The following is a 21,421-nucleotide window of genomic DNA, read 5'->3' as shown; positions in this document are numbered from 1 at the left end:
CCTACATAACTATCTATGAGCGATACCACGATCGTCTGGTTGTGGATAAAATCCGGCTCAACAGGGTGCGAAGGGCGGGTCACTTAATCCGTATGGATGATGATGATCGAGCTCGAAAAGTCTATAAGGGCAATATTTTTGGTAGAAAAAGAAGACGACGCAGACCCTGGCTGAGATGGGGCGATGGCGTAGGTCAGGACGCCAGATAGCTTTTAGAGATATCAAATTGGTGTACCTCCACCCAAAACCGGGATATCTGGAGTTCTTTATTAGGTAGGCCTAGACCGGATACCGGTTGTTGTGCCGTTGATGATGGTGACGATGGAGCCTGAAGATTTTAGACAAATGTGTATCAAAACCGCGACATTGCGGTAAATTTTAGATTTGAGACATTCGTCGATACCTCTCTCACAAAGAACACCAGTTGTGGAATGCCACTTCATCTAGGTTGCGTTAATACGGGAAGTAATTTCATATCGGAGTTCTCCATTGGGTGACAGCATTGACTCGAGATGACCCGCTCAGCTGTGGGCAGTGATTGTGCCCGTTTCATGGGGATCAGTCGTCAAAAATGTAGTTTCATTCAGATTCAATCCGAGATCCTGATGCAGGAGGCCATCATTCCATTTTTGGACAAGTTGCTCGCGATAATTTTTGCTACTAGATGCTAGGAAAACATCATCTGCATAAAGCAGTCTAAAGAACGTTGGATATTCTATGTCCCGTGTGACGGTGTCCTTAACGAGAACAAAGAGGGGTGGTGAGAGGGCGCTTTTTTGATGAACACCAATAGAGCACTAAACACTCCAGCACTAGAAATACAATGTAAAGCGGGCGATGCTTCTTTGATAGTACTTTCTTGCCAGTCAGATGGTGCTCCACCTTCCTGCATAATCCGATTAAAGAATTCGCTAAGCCTCAATGTTGAGTCCCAGCTCGTCCCTTTCCAGAGCTGAGAAATTATGTCGGCAAGCCCTGTGGCTTTCCCTGATTTTATTCGTTTTATTGCTTCCTCGACTTCAATTGCGCTAACAACCAGAACTTCTTCAAATGTCGGCAGTGATTGTGGAAGTGGAGAATGAACAAATTCTTCAGTTGAAATCTGCTCGAAATACTCTCGCCATTTATCCGTCGCGGTGGACGGGCGGTAACGAAAGTACCGTTCGTGTTATTAACGCATTAACGATATCTTGTGTGCGTTCCTGTTGGCTTTTGGCAAGTCGATACAGATCTTTCTTTGCCAATTTGTGAGCGTTTTATCGTCGAGAAACTTGTGATAGAGTCATTCCAAAGTCAAGTATCTAGGTTTGGTGTACCGCTTACATATCCTGGTGAGGGTTGCAGGGACCGCTTTGTGGGTCGTGTCTTTAATTTGGTTCCACGATTCTTCTACATTCGTAATGGTTAGTAATCGCGTAAGTGAGATAATTTCTTCTTTCTTCTCATGAAGCCGCCACCATTTAATGCAACAACTGATGCTCCTTTTAACTCCTTTGTGGCTCTGTTTTAGTCAGTTTTGGCCATTCTGCCTCGACCTGGCCTTTAGATATATGAAGCTTATCGGATCTAACAGATCGTGTTTTTATATGAGAGTCAAGCTCTTTTGTCACGAAACCTGGTGTGATTAGCGTATATGGCATCTCCTATGATTATTGCTCTTAAGTCTCTGAGCACGGCTTTTATATTTTTTGCAGATTCGACTTAAAGAACAATATATATAATAGTTTGTCATTCGGTTTGTTTAAATGGTTGCGGGAAGAATAGAATCAGGATCGAATTTTAGGCTGACTATAGTCGGAGAGTGAAAGATTCTTCTAATTACACCAAAATCAAATAGATCTGGTATTTTGTGGCCATCCGTTGTCCAATATGTGGGAGAGCCACCTACTGTAGATTGGATATTATAAATGAGGATACACTTGAGGAGCCGTTTGACACTTGCATTTGTTTTACGGGCGCCCAGTGAGATGAGTTTGCATTAAAGTCAAAGGCTGCTGGGAAGCATTGCCCTAGAGATATAAAGAAGGTATTAAACCCTTCTGAGTTAATTGACAATTTCGGCGGTAATAGATGGGTTGATTCGAGTGTTTAATTCTATTCTAATTCAACAGCCAATAGGTTTGCTTAAATAAGGAACTTAAGACATCCGGGTTTTACCCCCAGGTTCACCAACTCGATATATCTTAAAGCTTTCTGAACTAGGCTGCTATCACTCCATCTGAGACAGGGTTTCCCATATGTTCTTCTTCTACCATAGATATTGCACTAATAGATTTTTCGGCCTGCATCATCTTTATTCATATAGATTTTATTTACAACCGGTTGTGGTATCGCTAATAATTTTGTTTGTTATAAATATTATGGTCAAAAATTCTTCTGAGGATTCTTCTCTCGAACGTGGCTAAGCCTCCAGAGGATTCGTGACGAATGGTAAGATCATTGTCTTCCTTCTTTCTCTCTTTGACCCTATCTCATTCCGAGTGGAACAGTTTGCCCAAGGTTATTGGCTGCCAACAATCATGTACAAATTTCATCACTATAGTTGTTATCGGTTGTGATTTTCGACCCTAGATACGACTAATTATCAACGGCTAGTATAGGCAAGTAGTTGGCTGAGCTTGAAGGTGGTGCTGAACGTCGCATTTACATCAGCATCACAGATCATTTTTTCCAGGGCCAGACTAAAAAAGGTAATCCTTCTGGTTTTATCTGATCTCTCCCAATGATCAAGTTTAGACCAGTTAATCTTATCAATTTAGTCGGGATATCGAATTCCCTCCTGACCGTGTATAGTTTTACCCTAGCTATGTTATCTAGGTGCCCTTGAAATCGATGACGAGACTTTGATATCGATGGTCATATTTCAACAGTGCTGCTGTCGATTATCTCAGAGAGAAAATTTGATCTTTTGCTGACTTGTATGGAGTGAAGAATCTTTGGTAGGCGTGACTCATGTTCTGGGCGTATAGGGCATGGTGTATTTGCTAACCACTATTTTTAACCAGTTTGGTTGTAATTACGTTCGCTCTTAGCGACTTATGATTTTTAAACCGATGAATCGCGCGGATCGTTTCTTTCGTGCTTGGTGATGGTAGCATTTATTCGTCTTCTTCAGTTGGAAGGACCTTCCAATCTTCGGTATTTTGGTTGTTGAGCAGTTCATCAAAGCACTCAATCCATCGATTTAATATTCCCATGCGGTCAGAAATCAAATTGCTCCCTATACTTCTAAAGTTCACAGACCTGTTGACTCTGCGTTTTTTTGTCTGAAGTAGCTTCACCACTTGACGGAGTTCCTGATTGGTATCTGTGGCTGCCCATGTTCTTTGAGATTGTATTGTCCAGTATGCAGCATTCTTGGCTTGGGCGAAATCTGTTTGTAACCGTACCCATGATAACGTACGTACGTATTGATGCGTCATCTCCATAACTTTCTTTTAAGTATTGTGGAACCGTAAGCCAGTTCTCCTTCGGCCTCAGCAACTTCGCAACTATGTTTTCCGCGCTCAGGCTTGTGCTTGTAGGAACCAGCATGTTCCCTGAGAAATATTTGGCAAACACTGGCTGTCATTTGACATGCATAATGTAGGTATTTGCTAAAGCTCAGTTTGTCATAAATCATCACCAAATATTTGGCAGCTGGATTTGAGACCACCGTATACCACCCATCACCGATTTATACTTTCACATTTTTCTTCTTTCTACGGTACGTTCCGTTATTAAAACTGCTTTCGTTTTCTCATCCACTAAGGTCAACCCGTCCCTTTTTAGCCTTTAGCGCTCTCACTGTTTCCATTGCGTATACCTCTACATCCTCTGGGCGCCTATCTGTAATAACTACAACCATGTCATCAGCAAAGCCGTCAGTCATAGTCCTTTTTGGAATGGAAAGAGCAGAAACCTCATTTTACATGACATTCCACAATGGGGCCCAGTATGGAGACTTGTGATATCCCGGCCGTGACGATGTATTTTTTGAGGCACTCATCCGTCCCGTATCAGAGAGTACTCTCTATGGGGTAATTTTATAATGTGGTCTGTGTTTCATCGTGGTTGAAAGGGGTCAATTCGTGGATGTCTTTCCACGAAAACCACATACTTCCAACAACCGCTACGTGTGATACTTCTAGTTAACTAATCTGTAGCCCGTTATTATTGGTAATTGTATGGAAGCCGAGGTATCGTCTGAATACGGGTGTGAAGGTAATGAGACTTATATTTCGAAATTTTTCTAGGGGGCCCGGAGCGCATTGTCATTCGCTGTTGTTTCCAAAGACAATAACAGCTCGTTTCATTTTTTTGGCTGACTAGGAAATCTACTCCGAGCACATAGTTTACTGGATGGGCTGGATGGAAACTGAAATATTCGTTGTAATGACTCTTCCTTAGAAAACCGGTTCATATTCGGCGCATCTCTTGTAACCCTGTGACATTAATTTTATATCGGAACAGTGTATCGGTTAGCTGCTGGACAGCTCTTGTTCTGTACAGGGAGCGCATTGGGAAATGCGCAAATCGTTTATTCGTTTTTGTCGTCAGGTCCATCATTGCGAAATCCATCTAGTCCGAGTCTCCTTTGAAACTTCGAAACATATTATCATCATATTACCATCCACATTCCTTCCGGGTGCAGAAATGTGTTGTTAGAATTTGTAACTTTATAACTTTGTTGTCGAACAATGGCAAATGAGTTTATCGTATAGTTTAGTTTATCGAATATTGTTGACAACAATACTGTATAGTCATATAACAAGTCGGGAAACCGGAAGCTGGACGCTTCAGGTACGAAAGGTTTTGTGTATTTCTTAGTACGTAGCACGTAATATATGCATATGTCCACTTGACATTGATAGTCTTCAATTTTCAAAGAAGCAACAACTTCGACGTATTATAAATTTGTTAGTAATAGTTTAAGGGGGGTTTCCAACCAATTGCAAAAAATTATAGTAATATACTATTATTAACTTTCTTTGAACAGATATCGGTATGAAAGGTATTTCGGAGCCAAAGCACCATATAGTGGCAGCCTCCTGATTTTTTTCAGATTTTTCGGTTTGGTAGTTTCTGAGAATGGCCCCCTTAAAGAAATGATCACTTTCAACCCCCCCGCACTCCCCACGTTTCCAAGAAATGTCAAAACTAAGGCCGGCTTCGAAAAGTACTAATCGAGACCTTTAATTTGATACCCTACATGACTATATTTGATGAAAAAAAATTGTACACCCCCCTTTTGCATGTATGGGGACCCCCCCTTAAATTCAACGTAAAAGGATGTAACTCACTGTATGTGTGAGCGTTCACAGTTCCCACCTTTCTACCAAATTTGATGTCAATCGTTATAACCATCTCCGAGAAAAATGCGTGTGACGGACAGACAGACAGACAGACGACAGACAGACAGACAGACGGTAAACCGATTTTAATAAGGTTTTGTGTTTACACAAAACCTTAAAAATGTATAGTTTATATAGTCACCAACAAGATTAGACATCATAGGTTTTCCGGGTCGCGCCCTCCCTGAAGCTTACTGGGAAGAAGGAAACTATAAATCACATTAATCAAATAATTGAGTATAACATACTCATAGGAAAAGTAGAGTCATTTCTTCGAAAACATTTATTCAGTATAAATAAGATTCAAAAAACATAATTAAACCCTAAAAAATCGTGTGTAGCAACTTGAAAAAAATTTAAAGGTAACAATGGTAATTTATAGAAAGAGGAGGGTCCTCAGGACCACCAATTTTTCTTAGTCGTATACCCGAATTCAGTCAAACCATCGACTGTGTATTGATGAGGACTTGGAATTTCGTAAGTGACTCCATTGTTCTGGTTAAAAACGTACGCTTTGGGGGTGATGGCAACAGGAACTTTTTGAGTTGTATACGCTATAGATTGTGGGGGTTGACTGTATAAAATTGGCAACGGTTGTTGATATTGAATCTGAGGTTTCTGTGGTTCTACAGCAATAAGAGGCTTGACTGGATTCACGGTTATTCCTTCGTAGCCACTGTAGCCATTATTTCTCAGGTCGCAAATTGTTCCTTGGATCAAACTAGACATCGGTGCAGTGTAAATTCTGAAGTTGACATCTGAAAAGTCCAATTCGGCTATAAGGAAGACCGGCATACGATCTGATATAACCCAAACGTCCTTATTCTCATCAATTTTCACATCAGCTGGAAAAACTAATCCAACGTCATCGCGGTCGACAACTGCGTGGTTTTTCGGGTCATATGGCAATGACGAATGCCAGCATCCCACAGAGTTTTGGTCAATGAGATTGAATAACATGACTCCGTCATCACTCATCACCCTAGACGTGGTGTGGCCGTTATTGCTGCGCTCCTCTAGAACCTGGAAATCGTGATAGCTGTCCTCAACTCTGGACTCATCTCTCAAAATTCGTGTTGAAACCGCAAACTCGCGATGGCTAGCCAGAGGACTGAAATACATGGTACGATAGCCATCTGACTTAATTGGCGATAGGGCCATACCGAAGATACCTTCTTCACCCCATTGGAAGTTCAATCCTGCAATATTAAAGTCTCCACGCAGAGGGTCTGGCATGAAGAAGCTGTGCGCGAACCGCCATGATTTGTTCTGCTCCCAGGAGTATGTAATCAGGCCATATCCTAGTTCATCCGACATATAAGCGAATGCATCGTCGCAATCTTTTCCAATATCGATAGCAATGTTAGCAATGAATGTATTTGCATTTGTATCTTCAGCGCGTAACTCATATCGCCGAATCCTCGAATTTGTTTGTAAATCGAACACGTTGATGGCATATGGGCATGGGTTTTGTGTGGTGTTTCCAATGCCGATAGTTCCAGTATCTAAAACCCAGAGTCTTCCACACTCATCGGCTTTGATTCGATAAGCAGTTGTCAGGCCATTTGCACAATCACCAGCTACGTTGCTTCGCCAGTCAGGATACGGTATCAACTCGGGTGAACCACTGTATGTTCTGCGCATATCGATGTATGTGAGTGTAGCGGGAATACCTGGAAAAATAGAAAGGTTTTTTCTTGATAACGATTGATAGTTTAGAATCATATAATTTAATTGATTCATTGAAATTTTTAATTTAACTATGCTCTTTGAACTGAATGGAATATTCTGCTTTTTTCTACATTTCTTAAGTTAAGATAGTTCGCGTTGGCAATCTTTTTAGATTTATAATTTGACTGTAATAATAATAGTTGATAGGGAGGATAGAAGCTGAATTTGTAGGTTGGCCTTAAAGTATTTTAGAGCACTTCATTTCTAGATCGCAATGGCTAATAACCGATGTCCAGTCGTGATACTAATTCTTCAATCAAATTTCATCTAAGCTCTTTCAAGTTTAGTTGCTCCAATTAGTAAAGCAGGGAAATCGTTCCACTACGGTAAAAAGAAGGCAGTCGGAAAGTTGAAAGTGTGGCAGTTATATGAAAACCGCTCCATTTCTCTGACGATATTCATCAAAGTAGCACCTACTCCTCTTCCTTGTTTTTGTCATGGACCCTATCATACCAGACATCCAACGTCTGGTGTCCTACACACCACTCTACGCAGATGATATTTTCTTTGTGTCTTATAACGAACCTAACCTCAGGCAACTGGTTCAGAAATAGAATGACCGATTCATGAAGAACAGACTGCAGCTAAGCTGAATAAAGAAGAGTATCCGATGACCAACTCCAATGACTGAGGCACTACTTCTTCGATTAATATTTACACCCAAATGCTAACTGCGCCACGAATATACTACACACATTAATACCACCTGGATGAAATGGTGCAACCCAAATGCATCCTATGCAATCCAAGCGTCAACCAATGTCTCAAATCCGAGAGTCATTTATCTTGCCGCGCTCAAAACGGAAGAACACAGTCCCATGTAATACAAATTCTGATTGAATCTGTGTAAAATAGCTTTTTTAGCGACTGATTCCAATGAAACAGACACAGTCGGTTTTGCATGCATAGTAACTCTTCTTTAAACTCAACATAAAACTACGTCATTTATTACATCAGTGTGGGTTCACAGTTCTAATCTTTCGACCAATATCGTGTCAGTAAGCTTCATTCTTTCCGACAGAACTGCTCGTGGCAAATAAACAGATATAGCCAAACAAACGGACAACCTGTAGGTGTAGGAGCATATCTATTGCTTAGTAAATATGCCCTCATGTACTTTCCATTTGGTGCTCAGAAGTGGCGAGATGGAAGACGAGGCAGCAACCCTGTTGGTTGACTCGATACCAAGTGGCCAAGGAAAACCTGCAAGTGATAGCTCCAGAAAACGCTGTATTCACATGGACTTGTTGGTCGTGTTGCAATAGGCGAATTTTCCGGGGACCAGCTAGGGTCATCAGACCCAAGCCTTCATGGGACTCATCAAAAGTAGCTGTGGCCACGAAGCCTTACCTGAGGTTACTTGTACGATAGGAACTCTCTGCTCTGTTATTTGCCGTTTGCTCCTTTGTTGGAGTTTCATGTGGGACGAAGCGTAGACTTGCGCTGTACAACTCGGATGCCCTACCCTTTAGTTGCCTTCGAGACTTTACGGTGTCCTTGCATCTACTGGTATAAATACAGTATAAACTAGTGGCGCTATACCAGCTCCAGCAGGGCTCTGATTGTTATCTCCAAATCAATCCGTGTTTGAAGAGGACCGTAGGGTTAGGCCAACACCGCGGTTACTCCAGAAAAACTACCAGAACTTAATTGTACTTTCTGTTCAAACTATGCATGGCCACGTGTTTGTACTTCCCTAGAGCGTGGACCGAAATGTCTATGGGAAGGATTCTGGCAGGATAAAAAAAAGAGAAAAGTTAGAAGGAGTAGCTTTGGAGAATCATCAAGCGCTTTTCCTCCGTCGATATCCCTCGAGCTAGGTCACCGTGACATCTAATATTATAAGTTATTTAGATTTTAAAGAGGAGGTGTTCAAGCAAAACACGCTTCTGCCAAGTGCCTAAATGACAAAGACTAAAATTGCTGGTTCAAAAGGAGGTCTATGCCTGACAGTTTCGAAACCCGCTGCACTTTCATAAGAGGGACAGTAGCAGAGGTACTTGACGGACAAGAAATTGATGGTCATCAACCTGCCACTAAACAAAAGAGTGCGAGAAACAGATGGGAATAATCTACAGGATTGGCAGACACCTAAAAGGAAAAAAAGCTGCACCCGCAGTACAAAAAAAAAAAAACGGAACTAAAAGTAAACTAAAAAGTAATGGAGACAATATGTTTCTTAAGTGCGAAAGCGGCCATCAAAGCGATATTTATCGGGGACGTAAATGGTGGACGGACAAAAATCATGAATAAAAAGGCAAGAGAAAAGTTTTGAATTCGCCCGGAGGTGGTTTTTACCGCAAGTGAAGACCAGGTAGGAACACCTCTACAATGAACAGGACCCTACTGTTGCATCGGGAAGGGGCTAGCCCTTAAAAAATGAAGAGGAATGGCTGAGGGAACTGTACTGGGGGAACCTACTAGAAACTGAGCAGTCCAGCGTGTTATGGAGGTATAGAAACCCAATCGCACAAAGGATTAAACAGTCCTCACCAAGAAAAACCTCCGGATTATAGTCGAAATACTCACTGGATACTGCCGACTAAACTATCCCCTGGGGAAGCAAGGGATATCTATGGATACTGCCTGCAGATGCTGCGGAGAGTGTAGTGAAACCTCAATACACGTTTTGGGGCAATGTCCAGCACTAGTGCAAAGTGGGCTGAGGAATCCAGAAGAACACTTAATACTAGATGCAAAGTTGAAATATTTGGAAGTTGGGAATATATCGTAGGCTCACTTGACACGCTATAGATGCATTATAAACTAAAAGTTGACAATAGTTCTTTTAGGACGCAGTGAAACTTTCTTTAACCGAATAATAGGGAAGAAAATCTACCAGTTTGGGTAAAACGACTAGATGCAAAAGAAAAGGAACGTATCAGAAAGCTTTCTAAATCATCAAGCTAGCTATCCTGCGGAGCAAGAGGAAATGTTTTAAAAAGCTCTGCTCGGAGACGGGCGTAAATTCGTGAGGGATAATGTGTCCTACCCTTTTGTTGGAAATCATCCAAGGGCTATTTCTCCATAAAACGAGAGGCACTGACTCCTTTCTAAGATCTTGGAACAAGACGATAATTTCTGTAGTAACCACATGCGAGTTGTTCGAGATCTACCACAAATTAGGCCTCAATAATATTTTGGACTGGGCAGTGTACCGAATAGAGCTAGCTGCGACATATAGACCAGATATGTCCGAGTGGATATATCCTTCAGAAGCTGGTACTGCTGCCTAACGCCAAAAAACCTCCAGGGGAGTCACCCTGTTAGAGACCTGCAGGCCTTTTACACACTATATGTATAAAATGATGGAGCGAGAAATCTGCAATAGAGCAAGTTGTTGAAAGTGAAGGCCTTCATACCGGCAGTATAATTTCATGAAGCCAGATCAACCATGCCATCAAATTGATTACTAGCTTGACTGAGAACACCATTCAGGGACGCCAAAGGTTGGGCAGAAGTGGCCACTCTGTTTTGATGCCACAACCTCACTGTGGTAAAAGCAAGAGTAGCAGAGTTAAGGCGACTTAGCTCTTTGAAGCCAGCCGTAGTGTTTACGAAAGAAATCAGTCCTCAAAGAATGGTTTATCAAGTGGCTCTCTAACCTGGTTTTTGCAATCAGAAAGGGCAGTACCAGGAAATATTGGATGGAAGTTTTAGAAATGGGTTCAATTCGGCAAGTTGGAGCTTAATAAGAGAATTCTTAGCAACGATTAGTGTTCCCACCTATCTGCACCTTACTGCTATTCTCAACAGCTTTTTGTCCCAGGAGTACGTAAAATCCCACAAAGTGGCTTGTTCAACGCATTGTCTTTTGAAGATTTTCACCTACTCAAAAAAGGTACAGACCGAGAGATACACATTAAATCGACTTTAAGATGGTTTTGTTTTACACAAAACTGATATATATATTTAAAAGTGGGGGAATGTCATATAATGGATTTTCCTATGAGTCCGGTACAATGGCCCGGTGTCATGAAGTGGCCGGGTATTACGGGCAGTTGAGTCTCAACACCCGCAACGAAATATAACTAAGCACCGTGAACTTCGGATGCTTCAAACTACCGCTCTGTTCAATGCAAACTTGGATGTCTCCTGCTCATTCCTTTGTAGAGTAAATGGCATCTTCCAATCTATTTGTTGTTATCGTTTTTTTTATTATAATTTCATTTTCAGCGACTATGGACCTAGTTTCACTTTAAAAAATCGAATTTTTAATAAGCGGATTTGAGTGATAATAATGATTTCTTTTGTGTGGTAAAAATTCAAACTTCTCTCCAACTGATATGTTAACCTTTTAACACTTAGTTTATTTTCAAATGATAAAGTCGAAAAAATTTAAATAAGTTTGACGTATGGGCGTCGTATTGAATATAAAGTTGATACCCAACCCTTAAAAAGCCCAGAAAGTGATTTATTTCCACTTACTATTATTATCAATTTATGAGTTCAAAAACCTGAACAACTCTGCAGTGTATATTTGAAAGCTAACATCGTTTATCATTGTGACAAAATTGTCATCACCCATTGCGAAGAAAAATACAAAAACAACTAATTAACAAGCCAATTATTTCAACTATTCCGCAAATGTAACTTGCGTATCGTCACTTTCTTAGACATACCCATGTTTAGCCGCATCTAGTTAGCGAACTTATTTTTTGTCTCGCCGTATTATGTCTGCAAATAGTAGCCAGTCTGGCTACAACAAGATAAAAAGAAAACTAACATAGCAAGTTCCAGTAACTAATAACATGAGTTGAACGCGAATTGATCGTTGTTGAAGACAAACCGAGCAGATTAGAGTACCAGCAATATGGTCCGGTCGGTGCGCTTCCCAGTATCTTTTAAGGCAGCGTAGCATGCTGAGGATATATAGTGCAAGTTAATTCTATAAGGTAACATCCAGTCGAATTCCTACACCGATTCGATTCTCAACATTACTCCCTGTATATGGGGCTGCTTGCATTAGAGGCTATAAGTAGCTTAGTGAATGTTGTGTTTTACGTTATATGTAATAAAATTAAATGTATCAATCACAGCATTATGGTGTCGGAAAACGCTTTAACTATGTTTGAATGATTTTAAAGTTTGGTATGTCCAGTATGTGTGCATCAAATGGGTGTGTTACTTGTTTATACCAAAGCAACATGTGTAGACTGTTGGGCACCTGTCGTCAATGATTTACATTTTGGTTTTTACTTTCAACTGCAAGTTTGTAGCATTTGGCTAAATTGTATTAGATAAACCAATTGCTTAATTTTATCGACGAAATGTCATGTTTGATCATCTAAGAGATATACAAATGAAAAACTTGGAAATGTTGGAATTTCAAGTTGCTGACTTAAGTCTATTATTTTCGTTTTTCATTTCAATGCGCAATTATTGTATTATAATTTAAACTATATATTATATAATTTTAGTGTAAGTAAACTAACTGAGCACGGGAATAGTTTTCATTTTAACTATGTACAAACATTAGGGAAACACCCTTTATATAAAAACGTAACCAGGTGTGCCAGCGGGGCGGGTTTTGAAGTCATCGTCCTTTTTTAGATTCGCCCCCTGGAATTTATTCATGTGGATACCTTACTCTACTTTATCTCAAATAATAATATAGGTACGACTACTTGCAGATGATTTTAGTAGATATCTTCCATTTGAAGGCACAATATTCGAAGAAAGACACCTTTCCACCTTTAGTGTTTATCTTATATAACAATTCTATGTTGCAACTTTCTCTTCGTTAATTGTCATTTTAAATTCTGGAATCTCGTTTCTACCTCCACATTATAAGTGTTTTACATCGAAAAGTAACATTTGTCGCATTCATTTTATTGATATAGCAATTCGTTAATTGTATCGATGCAATGAATATATACATAGATTGTACTTAGAGGATTTTGTGTTTTTTAAAACAGGTTTTTGTACTTTTCCCTCGACTTTATCAGAAGTATTGTGAGTTTAAATTCTTCTTTAGTATTTATCATGTTCGGTAGAGGGGTTGGCTTGACTGCATCAGGTTCACAATTGGTATCGGTCAGTAGCATGGTCTCGGTGAAGTTGAGAGCTTTCTAAACTTTTATCAAGCACATGAAGGTATGTTTTTTGGTCGACAGTGGGATCCTTTCCTATCAATTATCAAGCGAGTTTGGATGAGTCCAGATGATATTGTCTTAGAGTCGAAGGCGTTCCTCATGAAATTTTTCAACAATCGGTGTAATGCGTTACCTTTTCAGCTGCCTTTGTGTGGAACATAATCATAACGTACTAAGTCACTGATTTAGGTCTGCGTCTCTTTCTTCCCCACTGAAAACCGATGCCCGTTGTCCTTCGTAATCGTTCCTTGATCAAGGCATGTTACGCCACTAGACCAACGCAACATCATTGTCTTAATTATCGCGAGACGCCGTTTATTGTCCTTTATAGTGGACCAATACTCAGGACCATAGGGGGCGATAGAACGTGTGCATTAGTTCACCGGTCATAAACATTTTCTCTTCATGCAGCTTGCGCTAATGCGTGAAGTAATTTCATAAAGCAGTTCTCCATTGACTGATTCTGAGTTCTGGGGATCGGTAGACAAAAAATTCTCTCCAATCTGAGAATATGTTGCATCGAACAATTTAGACAAGTTGCTCGAGATCAACTTTGTCATTAGACGCTAGGAAAATATGATCACTTCGAACTTTATTTTTCGGATCGTGGTGGAATAATTTAAACTAGCGCATAGTTTCCTCTGGTAGAATCTGCTGAGCCACAGTGTTGCGTTTCAGCTCTTTGCTTTCCAGAGCTCAAATGATTTCATTTGTTTTATAGTACCCTCGATTTTAGTTGCACTTATAGGTGGAATGGCTCCAAGCGTCGACAGCGCTTGTGGAAATGGAAGATGAACAAATTCTTTAGTAGAAATCGGCTCGAAAGAATCTCGCCAACTATTTGCCGCGGCTCGTCGGTCGAGAAGGAAAGTACTGTTCTTGTCATTAACGCAACAGAAGTGTTCGATATATTGTACGCGTTGGTGTCGGATTTTAACAAGTCGATCTCTTTTGCTATCTCGAGTGTGCAGTTTATCATGAAGATCTTTGTAATTGAGCGGCCGGTGAAAGCGTTCGCTTTCTTTAGTTCCTAGTCGACATTCGAATAAAATTACGAATTTTACCGTCGTAATTCGTAAAAGACGAGCAAAACCTTTACAAAGCAATTAAGAATATGTCGAGTACAATCAGAATGTGCGCACGAACAAAAGACAAAAGAAAAGATCAAAAGGCCAATAGTTGGGTCTCCTGGAAGTGGAAGCGAAAGCTAAAATTTTGATAGGTTGTAGAGTAATGTCATAAGAGCAATTGCCGCTAAACAAACCGATGTCAAAAGAAACGTGGTGATTGGACTAAGTTTGAGCCAAAAGGGTCTAAGACAATAAGGAAAAAATTTAAATTTTCACGAAAAAACCAATCATCATTTAGAGCACATGATACCACATGATACCACATGATACCACATATATACCACACAATATAGGTCGACGGACGGGTGCCTAAACAAGCAAAGGCTGCCAGATAGATAGGTAAACGAACAGATAGATAAAAGCTGCGCTGGTTACCGTTATTTTCTTTGTAGACTGGACATTCTCACAGCTGTTTATTTGCTGAGCGTTAGCTATGAGGTATGGTTTTATTGTGGTGAACGAAACTCGATGCTGTGATTGCAATCTAAGTTGGTGGGAAACCTTTCTTATTTTTTTTAAAGAGGTTTATTTACCGCATACATAAATCTGTGCACAAGAAGGAATGACCAACCACAATGTCAACTAAAAGTAGATAAAAACTCACTGACGAAGAGGATAACTGACCTTCGTAATACCAGTATATGAGGAATAAAAACTCTCTAATATAAATTAACACTATCCCCCGCCCACAATAGCATTCATCATCGGTAGGGAACCGAATTAAAGAAAGAACTTTACGTTGTTTTGCTGCAGGCATTTCCGATACACAAAACAGAAAGTGAAACCCACGCAAGTCAGTGGAACAGCTTAGTTCAAACATGACAATGCATCTGCTTACCAAAATGGGTATCCTAATTATATAGTTGAATCTAGAGAATCCTGAACCCTTAATATATGCCTTAAATTTAGAAATTGGTTGCCTGTCAGAAACATGCCAGTGGCCAGGTAAAGGAGATACCGATAAAGAGAGAAATTCAACCATTTCTAATTAGCCCGCGCTGCAAGAGGAATCTGACTAAGATCTGCCCTTCGAGGTTCCCGTCAAAGCCGGGACTAGAAGCACAATAGTGTCACAGGCAAACTGTGTGCAATGGTTTTCGGATTTCTAATATAAGAAAATTGATGAAGTATACTAGTATATGGGCACAATAGTTCTTCAAGGACGCGGTGCGACTTTCCCTTAACAGAATAATACTAGTATATGCATTAAGTATATCAGCTTATCCACAATAATGTGATACTTCCATTCTACATATAAATGGGTTCCAATTAACTTTGGCGATAGATACAAATTTGATCAATTATAACTTAGTTGGATGTTTTTCAAACTTTTTAGTTGGGTAGTTAAGTTGGGTGACCTCTTTCTTCGGCAGAGCATGAGCAATGATTTCACGAATATAAACACGCACGTAAAAACTTGAATGATTTTGACCCATCGGAAAGTGTATACAAGTTGGTAATATAGATCATAAAAGGGAAAAAGTTCCATTTTACCTGTGCTCTAGTTTGCTGTGCTAGACAGCTACGACAATGTTTGCTCATTAGGAAACTACCTTGTAAAGGCAGCAATAAGTGACAAATACATCCCTCGTGAACGAACAGGTGTTGGATATAACTACATAACTCGGCGTTTATATGGATTAAAACCCCAGTAAGACACTGAAACTGGTAATTAGAACGCAACCAATTATCTTTCTATATGTGTTCACAGGCTTACTCTCACTCACTAGGTACAAGAAGGGTTCCCTGGAGAGTAGAAATTGTGCTTAACCTGAAATCAGGTAGGCCGTAAGGTTAGTCATTATTCCATATATCTATCTGCCTTCTTAATACAAGTGGCAAAGCTGCCAACCAGATAATCTATGATAGGCTATGTGTTGACACTGGTTTCTCCGGACACCAAGAGTGAGTTCAATTCTGCGAGACAAATATCGTATAGTTCGCAACTACCTCGACTATTAGGATTCAAGCAAAACGTCAAAGCCATACAATATAACAGCAGATGTTGCACAAGAGTCTGTTTTCAGTTGTCAGCTATGAAACATAATGCATTAAGGTGTTTTACGGCGCCCAGCAGCAAGCTTTTGTGATCAGGTCCGTAGATGACGTCGAGGTGGTCGGCACATTTGCTCGTGCCGAAGAAGTAAAAAACAATTCAAACAAGACTGTCTGGACTGAGTTTGATTTGAAGACTTCGGGACATAACTCGCCCAACATAACACTTAGTGGTTGTTTATAACAAAGTAGCGGAAGAAAACCTTCAAGTTGCATCGCAATTGAGTAACGTTGGAGTCGAAGCTTAACTTTAATCCGCATTTAAAACCCGAAGTACAGCGGCCAAATTGTAGTGCAGGCCTCTCCCACTTTGACAATCAGGCAAGAATGAACCTTGAAACCCTTTATAACAAAACCTCTGCCTATAAGTGAGAAGTGGATGCCGCTATAACCGCAGTTAACAGAAGTCTTGGACCGACAAGTCCGAACTACTGATTCGATGAATATTAGCAAGCAACGGAACGGAAGAATGCTCTATTCCAGGCAATACTGCACTCTTAAAGAACACGTGCACGCGTAGGGAACCCATAACGAAATTCGTTGGGCGGAGAACAACTTTACAGACAGAAAAAGGAAGACTGATAGAACCAATAGATCTGTGAACTCAAGAATTACTGGGAGCAACCGCATTTGGCGCGGGATTTTCACGAACAAGTCAACAGGATGAAGCCATCTGCGTATCGATGGTCACTCATTCTGGCCATAAGGCTATATTCAAGCAACGATTTGAATATTTTGATAAACTGCTGAACAACCACTGTATCATTGAGTTAGAGATCCTTGCCAAATGAAGACTACGGAAAAATGCTGCTACTATAAGCCGTGAAAGAAATAGTCCATAAAATGCATCGGCTTGGAAATTATATGTCGCAAGAAAGCGATGAGATTACAGTTGAAGTGAGTAAATATGAAGGCAACCAATCACATCATGCGGTTCATTAACTTATACTGAAGGTGTGGTACAGCGAATCAATGCCTGATGACTGATAACGTGGCATGGTCCATCTCATACACAAAAAGGTGGGTATAACGCTACCATACTAAGCTAGATAGCCCCATATGCCCAGAACATCATTGGTCCATACCAAAGAGGCTTGACTCCAGGCAAATTAGCAACAGATCAGATTTTCCCTCTGCGGTAAAAGATGGCAAAACTTTTGGAATATAGCCGTCTTTTCATTAACTTCAAGGCCGCCTAATCTAGCAAAGCTAGAGTAAATTTTTTTTGTTAAGGATGGTGGGAGTGCTGAGTCCGCGCCCACTTGATGACAGACCGGACTACTTGGGAACTTACTTCCTCTTTTGTAGTGCACGGACACGTAGAGTAAAACTGTATGCCTTTTCAATTTCTTCAGCCTTTGTCCCGTTCGACTCAAGTAGTGAGGCTTTCAAATCATCATCGAGCGTATGAAGACATTATTGCTTCGATGTTCAAACCAACCTTTGCAAGTGGATTCTCTTTAGCGTGAATTACTATCGCGCTCCTCTCCCAATTTTTCCAGGATTGTTGCAACTCCATATCGATCGCAGATATCCTCATTTCAGATGTCCAATGCAACATCGTCATCTTTACTAACGGGAAATACCGTTCATTGTGCTTTATATTCGGCCAACACTCGACACAGGACGGACGACGTGGAGGTAAATTTTAGATCTGAGACATTCCTTGATACGTCGGTCACAAAGAAAGCCAGTTGTGGAAAACCACATCACCCAGGTTGCGTTAATGCATGAAGTAATTTCATAACATGGTTCTCATTGGTTCTCAATTGGCTGCTAGCCAACAGAACCTATTTTAGTTTAGAGAAACTATTCCCCTCAAAACTTCTCTCCATAAGGTCAAAGCTCTTACTGTACAAGACAATGATCTTGCCAGTCTTCTTGCGTTCTACGGAGAGTTGGGTTCTTAGCAAGAAAAATTGAAAATTCTTAGCCACGTTCGATAAAAAAATCATCCGAAGAATTTTTAGTCCTTACGTGAGGATGGAGGATTCCGTAGTCTAGATAATAATAAAATCCGGCTCAATAGGTTGCGGTGGGCTGGTCACTTAATCCATGTAGGTGTGTGCGTGGTGTATGAGACCGGAAAGTTTGTAAAACGATATCTAGTAGAAAGGATCATGTGGAAGGCTCTATCAGAGCTGGAACGATGGCGTTTCCCAGGATGCTAGACAGCTTTTAGGGATGTGGAATTGTTGGACCTTAGCGCAAAACCAGAATATTCGGGGATCTTAATTAAAGTAGGCCAAGATCGGATACCGATTTTTGTCCGTTGATGATGGTACTCTTGGTATTTCTGCTTGAAAATGCTAGTTTGATTCCTCCAAAAGTTGATTGGGATGAATAGAGTAACAATTCGAATTGACCGAGCTGTAAAGTTCACTAAATGCTAAATGTAACAGTAGCTTTCAGAAACATTGAAAGGTGGGGAAATGCATATTTTGAGACGTCTGCATATCATTTAGACCAAGAATTTATAAAAGAGTCCGAAGCGTACACCTCGGCGCTTCTGGTACAAAAGGTTTTGGGGATTTTTTATGTAAGGATATTTGGGTGGTCAATAGTTCGATTGGTATTAAGTTCGTACTGTATATGTACTAAGTATGTCAAGCTATTCATTTTATTGTGATACTGACGTTCTATGTGATGTGAATAGGCGGGGAAAAGCGACTTCGACCGACTACACCTTTGTTAATAACAATAGGAGCCACCAAACTTGAAAGTATCTTTCCTACTGCTTCATGATTTTTTTTAGATTCTCGGGTTTGGTAGTTTCTGCGAATGAGCTTTTAAAATAAGTGGTCAGTTCCTTAGGGCCGTACTCCTTGCCTTTTAGATAAATACCAAAAGAAAGACTAATTTCGAAAACGTAGTCCTTTATTTGATACTTCAGATGCCAACATCCCTACCAATAGAAATGAGAAAAATGCGTTCGGTAGACAGGCAGATAGATGGGCAATGATCCGATTTTAATAAGGTTTTGTTTTCCACAAAACAAAAAATGTGTGATGTCTTACAATTGTACATATCACTGCACACAATACCTAACCAACTGGAACCGGGCATAGAAAATGCATAGAATAGGCTCATATATCAGGTTCCTTATTAGAGACATTCCAACAATTGCGATCATTTATTTTTTCAATTATTCAGATGCACGATAATACAAGATGTAAAAAGAATGTCACTGTTTACATCGGCAATGCTTAGTTTTAAGATATATATTAAATGCTCGTGTTACCGGGCAAGGAATCGTACCGCGTAATGCGTAACTAAATATGTCAAATAATTAATAATTAAAGCAGTGCTAAGATTGGCCTATTTCATTTTGCTCAGGATTCAATAAATATATTTTTATTACTTTTGTACCGTCCGCTTTACTATTCGCATGCTCTGAAACTGGTTCAGAAGAAGACGGTGAAAACACGATATGCGATATGCATGTTAATTATCACTATCGTGGAGCTTCAACCATCAGTAAGGTTGTGCTCTGTAGCCAATCTTTGCTACCTCACATGTGCGAGGCACTGTTTTCCAGACTTGGTTAACAACAGTTGTATTTTAGGGCTCTTCTTTACTATCCCAAGGATTTCATTTTATGAGTATCTTATAGAAAAACTTCAAGTTACTCGCTTAACTCTTTTGTTTCTGTTGTCCATTTTGATTAATAACATTCAAAATAATGGATTTGGTATTCACATTCAGATTTATCAACAAAGTCCGTTGATGAATGAATGCTAGTAATGTTTATTATTATTTATTATTCGCTTCCGTTGGAAACATAGAAGATAGCTACTACGAAGGTAAGGTATTCCCTTTAGTAATAAACTTGTGGAACTTGATATAGATACAAGGGCCATCTTAAGCTGAAGGACATGAACATTGAACTAATTCGTGGCATACGTCATATTCCTATATTTGGCAGGAGCAATTAATTTTGTTACCAGTACTATAGGAATAAGTGAGTACCATACTCCAGCCTACTTAACATATGAATGCACAAGCTGCAAGCGATTTTCAAATTATAAGGAATTTCTTTTAAACTGGTATCGGCTATCTTCACGTGTTTATGAACGAAACTAGTAAATTCCATTTTAATAGTACGAGGAAGTTCGCCTTTGCAGTAATGCCGCCAATTACAGTTTATCAACCCGACACACTGGTAGTGGTAATTCATTTTCAGGCCATAAACTCTAAAACAATTTCACTTTCGTCATAGAATCGCATCGGAAACTGCATTATTGTGATTGTATTAGTATCACCTAATAGTTTAACGCATTTTTTATTGGCATGCGTGTCTTCAGATCGAAGAACAAGTTTATAATTGGCAAAAAACTATGGTCTCACATCATATTATGTTGACAGTAGCTGACGGCAAGTAATTGTAGCTGCTATTGCGAGAAATTTTCTCGAAATGCTTCAACCTAGATTACGCTCTTATCATAATATACAAATGTATATGACTAGTGTGCACAGGTTTGCTATGCAATTTAAACACCATTTATGATATTGCTGATGAATGTATCATATTCATTCAAATGAGCAATTATAGTAGAATAACAGCTTGTTTCAGTTATATTAATTGCACATTTCGATTATCAATATAGACGCCTTATTTCACAACTTCATAACACGCATTACATTTAATAGTTGTAATTATTGAAATAATTAAAATTTTATCTCTCAGCATGAGACTGCACTGACTTCTGTAGGCTTTTATAAATATTCAACGATTTTTGGTTTGGAATATTGTTTTGCAATGCAGAGTAGGATTAAGCTTAACGATTACATGTCTTCCAACTAGTCCACACATTAATTTCCATTTAATTGATTGATTCGGACGTGATCATTCTTCGATTAAATTGATAAAAAGTTGTTAATCTCTGAATGAATTAATTATTGTCATAAGTAATATAAAAAGTGTAAAAAGAATATCAGCGGAAAGCCAGAGGTGTTAATTTTAGCGCATTGACGATGAAGGCGACGGAAAATCGCTTGGAAAAGATTATCTTCATACTTGTATAGCAATGAATCAAGAGAAATGAAGAGGGAATTCTATCAAAGTCGGCATGGGACC

At 39.8% G+C, this 21,421-nt stretch overlaps 1 protein-coding gene across 1 annotated transcript in view; it reads right to left on the bottom strand.

Annotated features, from left to right (window-relative positions):
• Nucleotides 1–5,608: 5,608 nt before the first annotated feature.
• The window catches only part of LOC119658279 (protein yellow), a 41,433-nt gene continuing 25,620 nt past the window's right edge, over nucleotides 5,609–21,421 (bottom strand). Inside the window, exon 2 of the mRNA XM_038065571.1 lies at nucleotides 5,609–7,006. Within this exon, the coding sequence (XP_037921499.1) occupies nucleotides 5,730–7,006 (1,277 nt within the window). The 3' untranslated portion in view covers nucleotides 5,609–5,729. The remainder of the gene's footprint in view (nucleotides 7,007–21,421) is intronic.

Source organism: Hermetia illucens, chromosome 5 (assembly GCF_905115235.1).
Source record: "Hermetia illucens chromosome 5, iHerIll2.2.curated.20191125, whole genome shotgun sequence".
Classification (NCBI taxonomy): domain Eukaryota; kingdom Metazoa; phylum Arthropoda; class Insecta; order Diptera; family Stratiomyidae; genus Hermetia; species Hermetia illucens.
Note: the sequence above shows the minus strand (reverse complement) of the source record. Positions and strands in the feature narration are given on the sequence as shown.